The 19,402-nt window shown below is 33.6% G+C and overlaps 1 protein-coding gene across 1 annotated transcript in view; it reads right to left on the bottom strand.

The window, feature by feature from the left end:
- The window catches only part of LOC108913084 (fibrillin-2-like), a 117,965-nt gene extending 99,953 nt beyond the window's left edge, over positions 1-18,012 (bottom strand). The window contains exons 1-2 of the mRNA XM_018718562.2: positions 17,793-18,012; positions 3,141-3,327 (exon numbers count right to left, since the gene is read on the bottom strand). Of these exons, the coding sequence (XP_018574078.1) occupies positions 3,141-3,310 (170 nt within the window). The 5' untranslated portion in view covers positions 3,311-3,327; positions 17,793-18,012. The remainder of the gene's footprint in view (positions 1-3,140; positions 3,328-17,792) is intronic.
- Positions 18,013-19,402: the final 1,390 nt, after the last annotated feature.

The raw sequence follows: 19,402 nt of genomic DNA, 5'->3' as shown, positions 1-19,402 counted from the left end.
AACGAATGTTCATGATAAACAAAGGAGTAGTCAGATCAAAGGAATGCTTTGTGACGACCGTCGATTTGCTTTGGACGAGACGAACGCAGTGTTTCCACAAATCTCCAGAATTCTTCTGTATGAAATCATTACTGAAACACTTGGTTATCGAAAATTGTGCGCGAGGTGGGTACCAAAACAGCTGACGGGTCAACAGAAAGTCAACAGAATCGCATCTTTACGGAAATTTCTCAAGCGCTTCGAACTGGAATTTCTTGACTGTACTGTAACTGGCAATGAAACACCCTTGAGATGAAATGACAATCAATGTTGTGGCGATCTCCGTATTCACATCAGCGAAAAAATTCAAAACCATCGTTTCGACTTGAAAAATCATTGCAGAATTATGGGACCGTAAAGGGATTCTCCTCATTGAGTTTTTGTCCCAGGGGGGATAAATTAATGCTGTGCGGTACTGTGAAACCCTGAAAACATTCCGAAGGGCAATACAGAACAAAAGAAGAGGAATTTTAAAGAAGAGAGTATGCTTGTTGTATAACAATGCAGGTCACCGCACAGTCAACGCCTCAAAGCAACTATTCATTCGGTTGGAACATCGTAAGAAGAGCGCCAGAAGAAAGGGCCCTAGACGGCGGGGCCCAGCCAGGACAAAAGGAGGTCCCACAAAGCGCCTACACCGGCCGCATTTGCGGTCGGGGTAGACGACGGATGGGGCCCACCTACGAAGGCTGTCCAGGCCNAGAAAGGGCCCTAGCCGGCGGGGCCCAGCCAGGACAAAAGGAGGTCCCACAAAGCGCCTACACCGGCCGCATTTGCGGTCGGGGTAGACGACGGATGGGGCCCACCTACGAAGGCTGTCCAGGCCTAAACGTGATGAGGCAGGATAAAGAGGGATAATCCCCCTCGATCCCAAATCATTGAGGCCAATTTCTAGCCATGGAATAATGGCGCGCGGGTGGAACGTCAGCAGCCACCCCGCTCACAGCCCCGACCTGGCACCTCCTGATTTTCATCCTTTCTCTTCTCTGAAGGTGTTTATGGATAGAAAAAGGTTTTCTATCGACGGTAGGTTCACAGTGCCGTGATACAATGGGCCCGAGAAGGGGCGGGTGATTTTTTTTTGACGAAGGTATCAGAAAGCTCATCGCTCGGCTTAGAAAGTGCATTGAGGTTGAAAGCGACTAAGTCAAAAAATAGGGTTTGATGTACCTTTCTGAATATATAAAAAAACTGCCGTTTCGATTTTTAAAAAATTGAGTACTATGGATATTCCTCGTAACCGGAAAAATTACCACTGGTTAAATTCTTTTTACTTTTAACAAGATGGTTTTCCGGCGCTTTCTGTTTAAATATTGCATCAAATTTCTGTAGTCTTAAAAAACTCAAAAACCGTCCACTTTTGTGTAAATAACTTTGAAATATCAAATTTTAGTAGTATTTACCCAACAACTTCAGTTTTAACCTGCCTGTGGTGCTTTTAGGTAACTCCAATTTTTCACCTCTAACTTCATTTACGAATACGTTTCGAAAATATTAGAAGAAAACCATATTCAAGGTTTATATTTGAACACATGCTTATGAGGTTTTATTCATAAAATCGCCTTAGCAATCGCCAATAAATATACCACAGTGATGATGCGCCACTGACGCGGCCAAGCTACTAAAAAGCTCGTAAAAACCTACGACTTCCTGACCTATTTGCAGTTTATGTATTCGACTGACATGATAACCCCGGCGGTATCATTATTATACTCCTAGATCCAAATGGGAATATAGGTACCAATTAAGTCTGAGATAATTACAAAATACGTTTCATTCAAATTTATAGAGTTAATATACCATTCAATCTATGTCACATTCCACCACAACACGTGTTAATATACTATATATTCAAATGAGACTGGTGCTGGGATCCTGTTTAGAATGTAATGAAGTATTATTTTATATTATGTCAAGAGTGAGAAACCGAAAGAGTAAAGTGCTTAGCATGATTGACAAAAGGAAAATTGTATGGAAATCTTACATCAGAACTGAATTCTTATAAAAATCCAAGTACCCAAAGATCTACAGAAGGCAGTTTAGATGAGAAAACCGCATAAAAATTAATTATTACCAGTTCTGTGCAAGATATGCAACAGTCATAATGATCAAATAAACGATACAAACTCGGTTGTATGGCAATTTATTTTTATGATGGTTTCGTTGCCTAAATTCCTTCGAAGACCAAAACGTAATATTCTACGTGCAAATTGCCGCTATTGCGAAATTATACGTCTCTGGTGCTAAATTGAATCCAAATATAATTTCGGGACCCCACAGAAGCAGGTGATTTGTACGGGCAGATGCCGAAATTGAAATTAAACTCGAACTTATTTACAAAGATATTTGATAACTGGAATAATGGTGACGTACGATGTTCTCTTAATACTATACAAAAAACAGAAGTAAACACGAACGCAAATTAATCGTAAATGTAATTTGAAGAGCATACTGCACAGAACAACGACATATGCGGGCATATACCTCGAAAAAAGGTTCTAGGAAATATTTTGAACAATTTCAATTATGTACTAAGAAATAAACGGACAAATAAGGAATCTGCAATTGCTGCGTCAAATTGGATTTGTATTAGATATTTATTAATTCATAGCAGTTTACAGTACAGTAGCCAAAGGATTATAGATCCTACGGCTCGCGTTAAAATTACTTGTTTCGTTTCTTAACCGTCATCTAAAACTCTTGTGTTTCCTTCATTGTGAAAATTGAATTATCAGAAGATTTGTTTTTCAGATTTAAATAAATATTTACGTATAGGAAATTTTTTAGAGAGCCGCACAAATATATTTATTGAAAGAAACATGTAACATTAACGATTTAAAATAATCATGTAATTCCAAACACAAATATTTAATTGCCGAAAGCTAAATATTACTACGCTACTTATTGTCACCGGGGCATGTAAAGTAGAACAACATCAGCCATTACTGTGCATGGTATAAGGTGTTTGTTTTTATTAAAGAAAGTTGTGTTTAATTCAAAATTGTTAGTAGTGTTTATTTGTTCCTTTTTTACTTTCCTTCCGCCATACGGTTTAATAAAACAAGTTCGAGTATAATAAAATTACCAAAATAAAAACTTACCCTCCAGGTGAAAGAGGTGTTTTATCGTCGTTATTACTGTTGCTCTCTTGGTTACTCCCTCTATGTCCTCGGTTATGCCTACTGGCCACTGCTTGTCCTGATAAGAACCATAAGGCCAGAATATACCCTACCACCCTCATCTGGGGTCTTCTGAGCCCACAAAGGGGCATGCTTTGAAGTTAACGTCCTGGAACAAAAAAAAAACTGAGCCCAGGAGCTAATAAATTTTCGACAGGTTCGTAAGAAAACAAGAACTGAGATATGATGTTTTCTCCCCTCACATATGTAATGGGGAACATGAATAAGTTTGGTCGCAAACTTATTACATCCATATATATCAATTATAGATGATTGACCCTAGCCTACTATTCGTGACAAGCGACTTGTGTTAACCCCTTTGAATTATTCAATTAGAAACAGTTCAATACTTGTACGAGATCTTTGATCCACGCAGTACATACTATGCGATACATTTATTAATAAACACTTGGGCATATTTACGAGACGTTGCTGATTGATAAAATAAAAAATTAACGGAATTACACGAATCTCCGTTCGTAAGCAGTTAGTTAAATGCAAATTAACAACTCCGAGAATTCGAAGAATGCACTAATCCTAGATTAATATTATTATTATTCAGTTATGTATATTTTTATTTGTATAGTCGGAATTATGAGATTAAAAATGCGATAAAGTCAGTAGGTATAAATGATTACCGACAAGACCTTTTTGGGGAATATTTTCTACAAACAAATAAATGTGTACAACCAAAAGAAACGCAGGTTTCCATATGAGGAAAAAATATTAATTAAAAAATTGGAAAAATTTTAAAGATATATTAAAGGGTAGACATTGCCACCGGACAGATGTCCTGTGCCACCCATTTGGCATATTCGACTACTTTTAAGAAAATTTTTATCTCGCTTTCACATATCAATGGCTGAAGTAGCCAAAGCAATATATTCAGCTGAACGGCCAGTACGAGGCCGGACTATTTTTTTATTGTCTGCAACCGAATAAACTAATCCCTTCAAAGTTGTTTCATTCGGGGCTTTCCTTCCATCGAAACTTCCAAGTAATTTAGGCACAGTCTCAGCTACACACTCTCCGCACCTAAATGGCGCACAATTCAAATCCTGCGTTACTTTTGGGACACCATTTACTATTTGGCCTATAAAGTTACAAACGTAATAAATAATTCATTAAACGCATTTGCAGGATTTACAACATCATCGGGGAACAATAAAAAAATCCTTTCTCAAAAGAACGCTGTTTCAATGGCAGGCAGAAGAAACAAGTCGCGAGGTTACGTAAGCGACATAATGGCTGCATTAGATTAACGTAGTGCATAGCACTTCAAACGGACATATTTTCCATACGCTTAAGTATGCTTATTATGCTGTTATATATGTAAACGGTTTAAGTTATGACTGCTAATTTACACACACATCCATTCTGTAAAAAAAAGTGAATATAATTTGAATCTTAAGCGGCCGAACCTTGAATGAGATTATGTAAGTGAGCGGTTTTGCATATTCCTTCGATTTAATATAATTGATACTGGAGGAGATGTACTACTGCGATAGATAGGAATTTTCAGTTCTATACAAAGTAACACAAATACATTAATTACGCTATAAAAAAAAGAGATTTTGTTTTATTTAAATCGCGTAAAATTTAAACTTAGAAGGTGGAAAAGATGCAAAAAATCAGAACTTAACACCAATAGAGTTGCAACACTCTATAGAGGGCATTCTTTAATTCGATTGTCAAACTTCTACAGGGTGTCAAAACTTGGTCAAAATCGTCACGAGAAGTTGAAATCGCTTAGGGGTTAATTCTGACTTATTGTGAAGATATAGTATTATAGTGAATAAAAGGAAAAACTTTTTATTTTACATTTTACGGAAAAAACCAAGTTGATAAAAAAAATTTTGCTTATGTTTAAAATGAGACTGCCATGAAGAAAGCTAACATTTCATGTATGGGGTGCCCAGAAAATTAAAAAGATATGAAAATTTAATTACCCCTTTAGTATTAACATTTCGAAAAAGCTATACTTAGCAAAAGGCATGGGAAAAAGTTACTTCAGTAGCTTTAATTCTTTAAAAAAGGCAATACATTTAGAAAAAGTATGATAAAACACTATTAGAATACTCCTTCAACAACGTCTAGACATATTTGAAGACGAGCAGGGAATTGCTTATAGCTTCGTTTAAAGATATGGATTTACAGCTTCCCTAATACGAGGTTTTAGCTTGTCGATGATATTATCCAAAGGTATGTCGTATACAATCTTTTTGAGTTGGTCTCACAAATAAATATCCATGATTGTTAAATCTGGACACCGTGAGGGCTAAGGTATTATGTAAGGACGTCTGCACCAGGTATTTTTTGTTGAATTCTTGTATTACTTGGTGACAAATAGGGATCGGAAATATTATGGCGGTTGCAATGTGAGACAGGATTGGCGGGGTTCTGTTTTATGTAATTTTATTCAAACAAAAAGTGACACAACCGTTGCCTTCTTATAACTGTACTCTTTACATTATGAGAATATACCTATGTAAGTTTTTTGCAACTATTTACATAATAGTATGAAACAAAAAAGGGAGTGTCATTTTTCTACACTAAACGCTTAACATGTAACTTACCATAAAATATACATTGTGGAACAGCCAAATGGAATAAATTCAGTATTTCAAGTATTGTGCATATTTATAAAAAATCCCGAGACCCGTCGATTTTGGATTCTGAAATGATAACCTGCAACGTAAAAATTTCATCCCTAAATTCAACCCCCTTCGAATGGCAGTTACATCCCCTAAATTTTTAAACGGGAAGTAAGGGCTTGTGATACCTTACTTGAAAGGTATTTTCATTCTCTATTCAAAAATTCTATGGATTTAATATTTATTGCAAAAATTAGCGGTAAAAAATAAATTCATGAGTTAGTTAATTTCAACGTTAATAAAAATGTCTTTTAACGTTTTCCAACATCTAAGGCGTGACCGACCTGATCGCAACCATATCTTTTTTTTTCAATAAAATTGTCTATGAATAATTTTGATAAGTCTTTATATCTTCTTTTTAGTTGAAAATATTGAAAAATAACACTGACATTGTTTTTGCTGGCCTGCAAGAATAAACGCAGTTTTCTTATTATTGTAACAAATTTCGTTAAGCAGACCATTATTATTTGCAATAAATATTAAAACCATAACATTTTTGAATAGGCAACGAAAATACATTTCAAATGAGGTATCACAAGTTTCTACTTCTGATTTAAAGAATTAGGGGATGAAATTTTTACGTTGCAAGATGTCATTTCAGAATCCACAATCAACGCGTCTCCGGATTTTATCCCACTGTATAGGTATTTACGTAATAATAAGTACCATTACTCATAAGGGAAGCGATTGTAGAAAAAAATTAACGGTTGCCCTAAATGTTCCGCATTTAATCGTCTTCACCGATCAGTAAAATAAGACCCATTTTCAAAACCAAAATGACCGTTCAACATTTACCGAGATCAATATCTAAAATAGTGGAAGTTTTTAATAGATGCTATTTTTACTAATGGTAATTAACACATTCACATTTTAGTAATCGCACTGTACCGCGTCATTGTACAATAACATGCACATGCCTGCCTTTGATCTGAAGCTTGGCATCGATCAATTTATTCGATATCTATCTAGCACCACCCTAATGCCTGCCCTGTCGGCAGCATTTCATTATCATCTGTGCGAGTGTGACTTTGACTCTTTGCTCGGTCGAGTGTATGGTACGTGTTTCTATAACAGTCAGTAGCATTGTGTATCGTGTGCATAGAGCGGCACACGGCTTGACCATGGATTTAGCCTATTTCTGCTACTACAACGCGTATTGTCGCTTATTAGCATAGTACAGATTACTATTGTTTATTTATTTGATTGACACCACAAAGTTTCCGATGTCTAGTGATAAATATTATAATTCTTACAATAATTGCTAATGAGTTTTTTAAACAGTGACACGAGTCACAACCTACTGTTTGAAGTAATATGAAATACTGTCAAGTTCGATCACAAGCAAAGTTTCCCATAAAAAGTATTTCTTTCCCGTAAAGGAGAGTTTTTCCTCATATCAATTTTGCAATAACTAAGAATTTTATAATATTTTTTTCATCCTTCATACTCCACTTTTGAATTTGGTTGTCCTCACTCTATTGTGAGATCTGAAACAGCGGGACAGAAACGGGTACACCTATTTTAACGACCTAATACCTACCGCTAATGCGTTATTTTGGACATTACTCTTCGTCGCTGGTCCGTACGCCTAATAAAAAACCAATAAAAGTCCAATTCACGGTTATAATAAGAGTTTCTATATTTACAAGTGCCCATTATCTATAAATACCGGGCAAAGCAGTCTCAACGCGGACCGTAGAAGACACATCACTGTTACCTCAATGAGTATTTTCATTATTTAAAGAAAAATAGGGGCTATTCTTAGACGGGTCCATGCAGCAATAGTAGACGAGGTTGATTATTTACTTTCCGTTTCGCTTCTCGAAAGACTGGCGGCGGATTGACGTGGACAGGTTGCTATGATGATCGCTCGGTGGCAATTACATATTTTGACGAATTAATTTTCAGTCTGGCTCTGCAGGAAGTCGAAGTTATCGTTTCCATCGTTTTGACTGGAATGATGACAGTGTGATTAGAAGGAAACTAAAGATTTATTTTAGACGCTTGTATTTCGAAAATTGTTAACAGAAGAGAGTAATTGCAAAACTAAGTGCCAATATAAGAAAAAAATTAAGAGATTAAAAAAACATGTTATTTAATAAATTATTAATGAGTTGCATTGTTCATATTTGTCAATTTTTCCAAGGAACTCCAATTTATTTCATTCACGGATAACATGATTATGTATTTGAATAATTTTAATTTTTATTTAAAAAATAATTTGATATTTTTCACATTTTTTAGCAATAGTTATCTAAACATGGTTTAATAAACTATTCTAGCAACATGCAACAAAAATACATTTTTATAACGCCTCTAGTAATTTATCATAATAGTGAGCCAAATTTCAAAATGCTTGTATGGAAAAAAGTTTGAGCGAAAATAACTAGTTCATCCCAAAAATTACGACACAAACCTGGATGATAATGCACATACATTTGTGGGCAATAAAAATTAGTTATCTCATTTTTGTCCCTCTTCTTTTATTAGACACCTGCTTGTTTTTATATTACGCATGTTTTTTTACTTTATGCCCAGTTTCCGTCCGCTTTTCTTACTTTCTATCCACTTGGTTATATATTACATACTCATCAGATATCAATTAAAAAAAATTTAAATTTTCAAAAAAAATAAAAAAAATCAATTTAAAAAAAATGCGTTATCTTTTTTTTACAATTTCACATTGTTGAATATTTAAAATGTAGAATTTTTTTTTTAATTTAAAAAAATTTGTCAATTTAAAAATTATTTTTTTTTTTAGATTTCAAAATATTCAGAAAATTATACTGAATAATTTTCTGTTCAGTTTTGACGCGATTCTTTTCTTCGCCGTATTTGATCGAGTTAAAATTAATTGCATTAGGTAATTTAAGTTGATACCCCGAAGTGAATCTTCATACATTTTTTCAATCATTGCTATACGATTTATTGATCCTTTTTTCGAAAGTTATCAAGCCTTTAAAAACAGCTTTTTCAAAACTTTCTATTTTGTTCATTAAAAAAATAATCTTAAATTTTATTAACAATTTTTTTTTTTTTTTTTGGACAATTGATAGAAAGTTTTGATTTTTTTTTAAATTGAATTTGATATTTTGGTTTTCGATATTAGATGAGTATTTAACGCGAAATTGTGAGAAAAATGACGGAAAGAAATGTTTTTCATCTTAATCATTAATTGATGTTTAGGGAGCAAAAAATATTCTCATTTAATTGTTTTTGAAACTGCGGATTTAGGAAAGGAAAACTGTTTCACCGACCGATTTCAAAATTTACCGGTCTGATAAAGACATGTATTGAGCTAAAAAAAAACCACAAACATTATGGTACTTTTCCAAAACAGCAGAGCAAGTCATTTTTGCACATTTTTAGATTAATACTGAGTATATAAGTTGTTTTTTCTCCAACATACCAAAAGGCCCTTGAAGAGAATTGATTAGTGTTTCCAAAACCCACCTTCCATTCGCCGTACAATATCGATGATAAAAAAAAGGTGACTTCACTGAATAGTCGATATTTCAATGACAAAAAATCGTAAAAAAAATTTGAAAAATTCACATTGAAGCTGAGGCTAAATGACCCTGGCAATCATTAAGCTAGACAAAAAATTTCTGAACCCATGAAGTTTTGAAAAAAAAATTGTAAAATTTTTGCCTTGCATTCTTTCTTTTGATTGCGACGAGAGCGATGCTCAAAAAAAATTTTCATCTCAAGATTTCAAAACTAGAATTTTCAATCTTTAAAATGGCAAATTATTTTCTCGATACGACCATTATTCACTAAGTTACAGTCTCTAAAAAATCACTAGAAAAATTTGGAAAATTTTCTGCTCCCTTAATTTTTTTGATTTATAACATATTTCATTTTCAGTCAATTTAACGGGGTAGTAGAGGTAAGTTTACTTAAATCGCAGGAATATTGGTGCACCTGACTTACTGTATGTGTTTCTCACTCTTTCGATTTTTGATTTTTTTTTATGCGAAAATAATATTTCTTCGGCTCAGCAACGCGAAAGTGAAATAAGGCACGTCAAGCTTGTCCTTAAAAACATTTTCATGCACAATTTCTGTCGATCCGGCGATATATTTTTTTTTTTGTCTTCGCTTTTGCCAACTGTTCTCGACCGTATCGGATATCCCGACGAAACTTGTGCGTGCGGCTCAGGTTTCTCCAATGTCCCCGCCACATGAACAAATAGTACAAAAGTAATTCAGAGACGAATCGTATGTTTATCATCTTCCGGATATTTCGCAGATGAACTTATCTGCGGCACTTCCGTTCGGAGTTATTTTAGGAGGCGGCAAACGTCCCACCGATTCAATCGTGCCATGTTTAAATCAATACGTCGTTTCGACCGGTGCGATTGATATCCCCCGTTATTTGTTTTTGTTTTCCGAGGGCGCTTTCGACGGCATATCCGAGATCCCGGAGTCGATCTGAGTAAACAGTAATTCATCATGTGGGGAAGACTAGCTGCGAACGCCTTTAAAAACAACACTGTTCGTATAGAGACCTGCTTGGTGTGTTTACAGTATCTCCCGTATTCCTCGATGGGGAATGAAAGATGACGAATTTGTGAAACGATGACGGTTTTGGGTAAAACCTAAGTTTCTGAACGCAAACACCGAATGGCAGTAAATAATCATCCGGAACCACGTCAAGAAGTGTGTAGATAGACACGGTTTAAAAAATATCATCTTAGTTTCCGGTTTAAAACGTACGAAGAAAAAAACTAAGAACCGTAAGCAGTTTGGGTTAGAAAATTTTTAGGTTAGGTTAGGTTAGGTGACGTCAAAAAACGCGTCCTAGTTGGCCGTGAATTGCATTAATAAAAACAGCAGCATTACAGTTAGAGTTTTTTTGTCTACATTCTAAAAAAGTGTGTATGAAATCAAAAAAAAAAATAATTAAGTTACAAGCTTTTATCAAATTTAAGCGCGACACCCTGTATAACACCGATGCTGGGGTAGTATTTACGACTTTTTTTTTCGGGCAAAAAATACTATTAGAAGTTTTTTGCGGAATATTGTTCAGAAACGTTTTATAAACAAAATATCAAAAAATCAACTCGATACTAGTTGGGAGGGAAATTTTACTGAAATCGGTGGATTTCAAAAAAGTACACCCGCCATATTGGATCAGCCATCTTGAATTTTTACAATGTGAATTCATATTCGTAATCAGCGACCCAAAAAACCCCTTTATACAAAATCTGGTCAAAATCCGCTCAGAATTTGAAAATAGCGATTCCTGCTCGGTTTTTTGAGGTTAGAAAAAAAACCACACGTTCTAGCTCAATTCTGACAGTGGATTTGAATTCAGCAGAGTCTTTTACATAAAAATGTACTATTTGATGTGGAAATACATTTTTTTCCAAATTTTCCCAGTAAATTTTCATCAATTTTCACTATTTTTCACAAGTTTTTTGAGGTTAGGAAAAAATTGTGACGTGATGGGCCAATTCTGACCACAGATTCGTGTTCAGGAGGCCAAATTACTACGAAAAATATATGTCGCATAAAAAGTATACCCTATTTTTTTTTGTGTGGCTGTGTAATTAATGCAATTTTCATCGCAGACACTTGTAATTCAATATTTTTGAAGGTCTTTGCACTCTTACTTTGGCGTTGGCGGAATTTGTTATGTAAGAAGATGTTATTTTCAATTGATTTTTCCCAAGTTCAAAGGCGTTGTAGAGTTTTGATCATTAGTTGTTTTTGTACCTAAATAGTTGTATTGACATATGCATTTACTGAGAATTTAATTTTTCAAATTTAATTTGTTTAAAAATGACTTATGAAGAAATGTTAATATTTATTAAATTGTTAAGATAGGTAATTATTATAAAATGAAATAGTAACGTCTATAGTTTAGTTAGTACAATTTTACTTCGAATTTTAAAAAAAATCGTTGTTGTTGACTAGAAGCTGACAATGTTTTTTTTATTTAATCGCAGTGTCCTTAATTATTAAGAGCCGAAATTTGGAGAGAGTATACATTAAGAGCTATATTTTCATGACCTATATTAACATTAAGGTGAATTCAACTATTTAATTGCAAAAAAGAAGATAGCGGCGATGCGTTCTATTACTCGGTCTAGCGAACGAGTGGGAAGAGCGAGACTAAATAAAAAATTAAATCTCGGGTTGAAATAATGTTAATACAATAGCTTCAATGCTCATAAATTTTCGCACTACCACAAATTAAAAAAAGAATCATCTCGATAGATTCATTATTAACCGAGATATGGCTAATTTTTCCAGCTCCATCAATTTGAAGCCGCTCGATCATTTTCCTGCGCGCAACCAGGCGCGTAGCGCGCATGCTCCGCCTCGCTCTCCCCACGCGTTCGCTAGCCGAGTAATAGAACGCATCGCCGTAGTATACTCTTGCCTAATTTCGGCTCAATTAAGGTCACTGCGATTAAATAAAAAAAAAATATCTCAGCTTCTAATCAACTTAAAACAACGATTTTTTTTTAAAATTCGAAGAAAAATAGTACTAACTAAACTATAGAGGTTACTATTTCATTTTATAATAATTACCTATCTTAACAATTCAATAAATATTAACATTTTTTCAAAGTCATTTTTAAACAAATTAAATTTGAAAAATTAAATTTTCAGTAAATGTATATGTCAATACAACTATTTAGGTACAAAAACAACTAATGATTGAAACTCTACAACGCCTTTGAGCTTGGGAAAAATTAATTGAAAATAGCATCTTCTTAGACAACAAATTCCGACAACGCCAAACCAATGAAGCTTTCGGGTTGAAATTTTTACCACTTATTAAGGGTTAAAAAGCCTCAAAAATCCTGAATTACAAGTGTCTACGATGAAAATCGAATTAATTATTAGCAATTGAAGAAAACGACCATTTTTGAGCTCTTGCGCATAAACAAATTATCGGAATTTAATCGGACTTGTCTCATTTTATAGGCTTATTTAATACCTACCTTTTTTATATAAACTAATAATAGTTTTTTTACGCGAGTAAAAAAAAACACTTTTCCATAACTTTGACCATTGTTTAAACAAAGTTTCCCAACTAGCCTCGAGTTGATTTTTTGATATCTTGTCTATAACACGTTTCCGAACAATATTCCGCAAAAAAACTTCTAATAGTATTTTTTTCCCGAAACAGGTTGTTTCATGTCTATAATGATTGGACTATTTGCTATCTGTTGACAGTTGCGAGTTGTCAAAATACCTTCTTGACCGAAATCGTAATCATCAGCCTCAAAAACATGAATGTCTATGTTTAAATTTTTTCATTGGTAACATAACTTAGATTTGGTTTTTATTATTCTTTACCTTTTAGTTTTGTCGACTTAAAATAACACGAATACTATTTAGCTCAGGTACAATTTTTATGTTATTGGAGTTGGTAGTTTGCGACCACAACTTAGATTCTTATAAAGTGGTGAAACATTGTTTAACGCAACAAAAAACAAAACTGTACATTCTACTTCACATTTCTAACGCTCTAAAATGCTTCACGTCCCATTTGCCGCGGTTGATTAGCGAACGTCAATCCGGCGATTTTTGAGCCGCTTCAACGATGTCCAAGCATTTGCACCGTACAGGCGAGTTCAATTAAGCTCCTCGCAAAAAGCGCAAATGGCGAAACGTGCGTTCAATTCATCTTGTTTAAGTCCGGCTGACAAGTATGAAACAGCCTTTTCCCATAAACGTTTTTTTCTCGAAAAAATCACACAACACGCTTGTTACGAACGCATTAAGTGATCCGATGAAAACGAAAATGAATTTTATTCTTCGGGAAGCCTTTGGTAAACAGAACGCAGCTGCGTTATACGAATTAATGTTATTTTGATTGAATAAATAAATTCCGCGGAACTTCATTACTAACAATTATATACTCATTTGAAGAAAATTGTTATGCACGATATTTAGTGCAAATTGTTCCTTTCTCTTTGCGAGTACGAAAAATTGTGACATTTCAAAACACTTCGCTTTCAGCAACAACTCCCGATAGCCCCGCCCACCTCCATTATTTTCAATTACGTCGGAAGGGTTTGTCTTGTCCCGTTTTTCTATTTTCGTACGGTTTAGAACAATTGAAATAAACTGGTATTTAATTGGCCGTAACTGTTGACACAAAGAAAGGAGAAAGATGTCAATCCCCATATGCGGTGCACGTGTGTATGTGTGTATGTACCGAGATAACTGAAGTTGTAGTATTTTTATTTAGATACGGAATGGAAAAATATTTATATCGAAAAAACGATAAATGCATTCCTTTCAAATTTGACCTAAATATGAGGATATCCACATAGATGATAACGAGTTTTGTTCAATTTCAAGGTTGATTGTATGACTTTATTACTTTCAGCGGCACTTAGACGTCATAAATGTAAATTTTAACAACTTATGTGTTTTTAACTAACAATATTGTAGCAAACAAATATTCCATGGACTACTTATATGTCCCTGCTGGCATTGAATTATACCACGAATATGTAGTAAATAGCTACAGTAGAACCACCAGACATATACCGGTTTTCAACATGTTAGTTCTCGTCAGTATACTATAGGTGAAACGACCGATGACCATCATATTTGTTTCTTTCTGAATTTAAAACATATCGTCTTTTGGAAGCTTCAAAATATGAAGAAAATGAAAAATCAAACGACAATCCAACAAGCACAGATAACACTGTGTATAGTTTTTCAGTTTTCAAAATATAGGTACCTAGATATTTTCTTAAAATTTTCTAAGGCGCAATTGTTAGATCAAAATGATGAAAATCCAAATAAGTTTTTTAAAAAAATCATGCAAAATAGACACCTGCATATAAATAATAAATTACAAGATGTAATATTGCACCGACAAATTCCTTATGACTCTTTGCCGGAAAAAATTAGGATGAATGTTTTATTTTTTGTTATTCTTACTATCCCACATGTTTTTTTAAATAATTCATTCAAATTCGGTACATTTAAACACTTTTTTCTATTTCTATTCTATAGGATAATACTTCTTTTGGATGCGTGAATTCGCTGGTCCTTCTAATTTTTTCTTAATTGTCACAACACTGATTCTTGCTTTGAGAGAGTAATGTTTCTTTATTCTTGAGCTTTTTATTTATATCAAAACGGAAACGTTTGAGGTCTTAAGTTTAGGTATATATTAACTTTTTTTCTTATTTGTGACAGATTCGCACGTACGATATTATCAGTGGAAATTGTAACAACCTGTATACTGTTACAAATTTATTTATCTTTTTTTAAGAGTTGCTAAATTATTTTAATAGTTCCAATACCAATCCATCAACTTACAATTAGAATATTTCTAGTTTTGAGACGAAATTACTATAAAAATAAAATGTATAAAATTTCATAACTGAAAAATTAAGTTATTATTAAATTTTACTTTTTAAATTTATGAGTTTATGATGGTTTAAGAAAACCACACATCAAGATTAATAATTGTTCAATTTTCTTTATCTACAAATTACAATCGATAGTGTTAAATTTAACAGAGAAAAAAAAACGTAAACTACAAATATACAAAAAAATCTAAAAAACCTTTTCAAAACATTTTTTTCCCGTAATCGATTGAAAGTAACTTACCTAAAAAGTAGTTTCTAATTTTACCGAAATATTATATAAACCAGTTGTAATATTTCCAGATTTATTTTCCAGGTAAAAAAATGTTATTTGCGAAGATGTATGTTCTACAGGGTGTTACAAATTAGTAGGTCAAGCAGTTAACTACATGTCCTTTGGACTAAAGTAATGGGACTTTTCTTTTGCCACTCTTCATTTCGGAGACCCATTTTCAAAAAAAAAAATTAAAATTTAAAAAATGATTTTTATTGATAACTCCGGTGTTTGTACAGATATTTATTTGAAATTTAGCACACAGTTTGATCTTAAGTCGACACACTTTTTATGTAATTGTGGTTTAAAATATCATACCGCAAACGGAGGGAAGGGGACTTGAAGTACCCAAGGATCCCCTATTTTTTTTTTGAGTATGCCTATGCTTTCCCAATATTTTTTTTTAGATAAAGCAGCGTTTTATTCTTTTTTTTTCACTCTTGTAATATTTTATTTGGGGCCTCGTTTACGAGATTTTGTAACTTTTTTGGATACGCGACATCAATTTAGTCGAGGTTAGACTTTAATTTTTGGTATTTTATGAAAAATTTCTTTTATATAGTACCAATACTAACTAAACAACAGTTAAAGAAACGAATTGTACGAGGTAAAGAACATTTTAGGCTGAAACCACATATTCTCATTTGGGACTTGCTATACAAGATTTGCAACTTGTTTAGATGTTAGATTTAGCTCAAATTAGATATCGCTGATCATGATGATGATCATTTCCATTTTAATTGCAATTGAAATTTCCAAATAGGCTGAACATTTGATACGTTTCCTGATATTTCTCTGGCATATTTCCGGGTTTTCCAGATTCAATACACCCTGTTCATAAATAAGTACAAACAAATAATACATAGTTATAAATTGTCGTTGGTAAAATTTTTAATACTATACAGGGTGAGTCATTAATAATGGTACACAGCTTAATGGCATATTGTTAACGTCAAAATATAGTGATTGAGCCAAACATGCCTTAATCAATTATTGCTCCTTTTCGTTCTACAGGGTGTTAAAGTTGAAAACATATTTTCCTTTTTTATCTATATTTTAAGTATGTATGGACCGATTGTTTTGAAAATTTGTAGTTTTACGTTCTTTGAGGAGGCAAATACGAATATACAAACAGTGTTGGGGTCACGTCTAGATACTATACTATCAATGTTAAAATCTGTCTAACTTTTTGTATTTTACAATTTTGAATTTTTTAACTACAAATTATTGGATTACGTTCAATTCTAAATAAAAAAGGTGTACTAGTTACAAATCGATAAACTGAACCGTTTTCGAGATACAGACGTTTTAAGTTTTTGAGATTCGGCGGGAATTAAATTAGAAAATTAGCAGGTCTTAAGACACCAAGCCTGTATTAAGAATTAAGACAAACATTACAGCAATTACAGATTTTATTATGCATATCTTAACAAATTATTAACTACCAGTAACTTCAATGCACTTTCTTAGCCTTTTATTAAGATATTCTCTTCTCTAAAAAATAACGACAAGGAAAAAACTACTTCTTAATCAAATTGAGTATAAAACAATATGGTATTGTAGCGACAGCTGTCAATTTATTTAGAAAAAATAATTTTCTAATTTAATTCTCGTCGAATCTCAAAAACTTAAAATGTCTGTATCTCGAAAACAGTCGAGTTTATCGATTTGTAACAAATATACCTCTTTTATTTAGAATTGAACGTGGTTCAACAATTTCTAGTTAAAAAATCCAAGATTGTAAAATATAAAAAGTTAGACATATTTTTACATTGACAGGACAGTACAACTAGCGCCCCCTAGACGTGACCCCAACACTATTTGCATATTCGTATTTGCCACCTCAAAAAACGTAAAACTACAAATTTTCAAAACAATCTTACATACTTAAAATATAGATAAAAAAAAAAGAAAATATTTTTTCAACTTTAACAAAAATGAGCAACAATTTATTAAGGCATGTTTGACTCAATCGCTATATTTTTACGTTAACAATCTGCCACTAAGCTGTGTACTATTATTAATGACTTACCCTGTATATAATAGCACTAGGGAAGTAATAGTTTTTTAATTGAGTAGTGTTTTTTGGCAATTTCTTATTATTAATTCTTATTTTTTAATAATTGAACTAAACTTTTTTAGTTTTATGTTCAATGATACAAAACTGTAAAGTCATGAACATTCTTCTTGATATATACTAGTACAATACTGCATTTAAAAATGTAGACGCACGGGAAATTTCATACCCGATCGAGCTGAAAGTGTGGAAATGAAAAAAGAACAAAAAAACTTACTAAACTCCCTTCGGCCTAAATAACTCCACGCCTGTTCGGAATGAGATCGTCACCGCGGTTTCGCACTGTTAAAACCCCATGCCCACCGAGACGCAGGATCGGGGTTGATATCGCGCTGGTCGAGTGTGACTTTCGAGACCACGAAGAAGAATCGACGCGATACTTCCAGCGAGAGCGCCAAGATGCGACTGTGGTCCAGCACACTTAATAGCGGACGGGCTGATACTGTGTGTTAGTTTTGATGGGATTAATCTATGTATTTGTATGTAGATCTACACGCGCATGCATCGTAATTACGAATTAGTAAGGAGTTCTTGTGTAAGGGGAGTAAGTTGTGGGAAGATTGCGTGCGGGGTACAATCCAAATCCGATTTGTATTTACGAAAATTGTAATCCCCGGTAATTGGCGGCGCGGCGCGACTAATGGGTGATGGAAAATCTATTTTTAACAGTGTCGTAACGGTAACGAATTTTCAGCACAAGTAACGAGCTTTTTAATGGGGATTAAGCCAGTTTCTTCACGCGTTCTTAGCTTGCCAGTCATTCCCTGACACTGGCGGGCTGTTCTACAACTTTTCTACTCAGTTTTGAATCACGAACAGCTAAATTAGAAAATATAATCTCGTATTTAAAAAGGAATAGTTCTACAGGGTGGTCCGAATTTTAAGCAGGAAACTTCGAGGGCAGATAGATCTTTTTAAAATAGTAGGTGTTTGCCTTATAAATATAGGTCTGGAAGGGCCCCGTTTTAGAGATACAAAGTGTTGAAGTTGTTAAAAAAATTGATTTTTTGTTTATATCTCTATCGACCGATTTCAATAAAATTTAGTAAAAATAATGTACGATAGTAGGCCTTGTATTCCCTAAAATATAAGCTCTAAAGATTCAACCAGTGGTGTACAACTTTACAGGGTCACCCCTTTTTTATAAAAAAAATCCTGCGTCATTGTATTTTTTCTCTCACGCTATTGTAACGAATTTATATTCTAATGCACAAAATACGTACAATAGGTAACTTGAATTTTTTTCCAAATTTCACCGTTCTCAAGTTATTTATACCAATACAATCTACCCTTGTGGCAGACACTTCTGATCATAATATTACAAGAATATTTATGTTTATGTTTAAAAGTAAGTGCAATTTAGCAAGCACATCAACAAAATTCTTTACACTCATCGCTTTCATCTTTTTGGATTAAAACAATATTTGGAAAATCACGACAAAGGAATGAAAGGCACAGAAATTAAATTTTAAAAGCATTTGACGACGATCCTCGGCTAAGTACACAAAGAACGTCTCGGCAACTTGGGGTGAGTAAATCGAAAATTTGAAACGTTCTACGTAAGGATGGCAGAATTCCGTACCATTTACAACCTGTGCAAAATTTACTTCCGGGAGATGCAGAGAGACGCCTGAATTTTTATCAAATACTTTGGACCGATGAGGCTACGTTCACAAGACGAGGGGTAGTCAATTTTCACAATCTGGATATAAGAAAATCCTCATGAAATTCGGAGTCATTTCTAAACTTTCTAGAAAACTATCTATTTGAATTATTAGAGGATGTTCCATTAAATATACGACAAAATAGCTGGATACAAATGGATGG

Source organism: Anoplophora glabripennis, unplaced genomic scaffold, assembly GCF_000390285.2.
Source record: "Anoplophora glabripennis isolate ALB-LARVAE unplaced genomic scaffold, Agla_2.0 scaffold30, whole genome shotgun sequence".
NCBI classification, from domain to species: domain Eukaryota; kingdom Metazoa; phylum Arthropoda; class Insecta; order Coleoptera; family Cerambycidae; genus Anoplophora; species Anoplophora glabripennis.
This window is presented reverse-complemented; position numbering and strand designations above follow the sequence as displayed.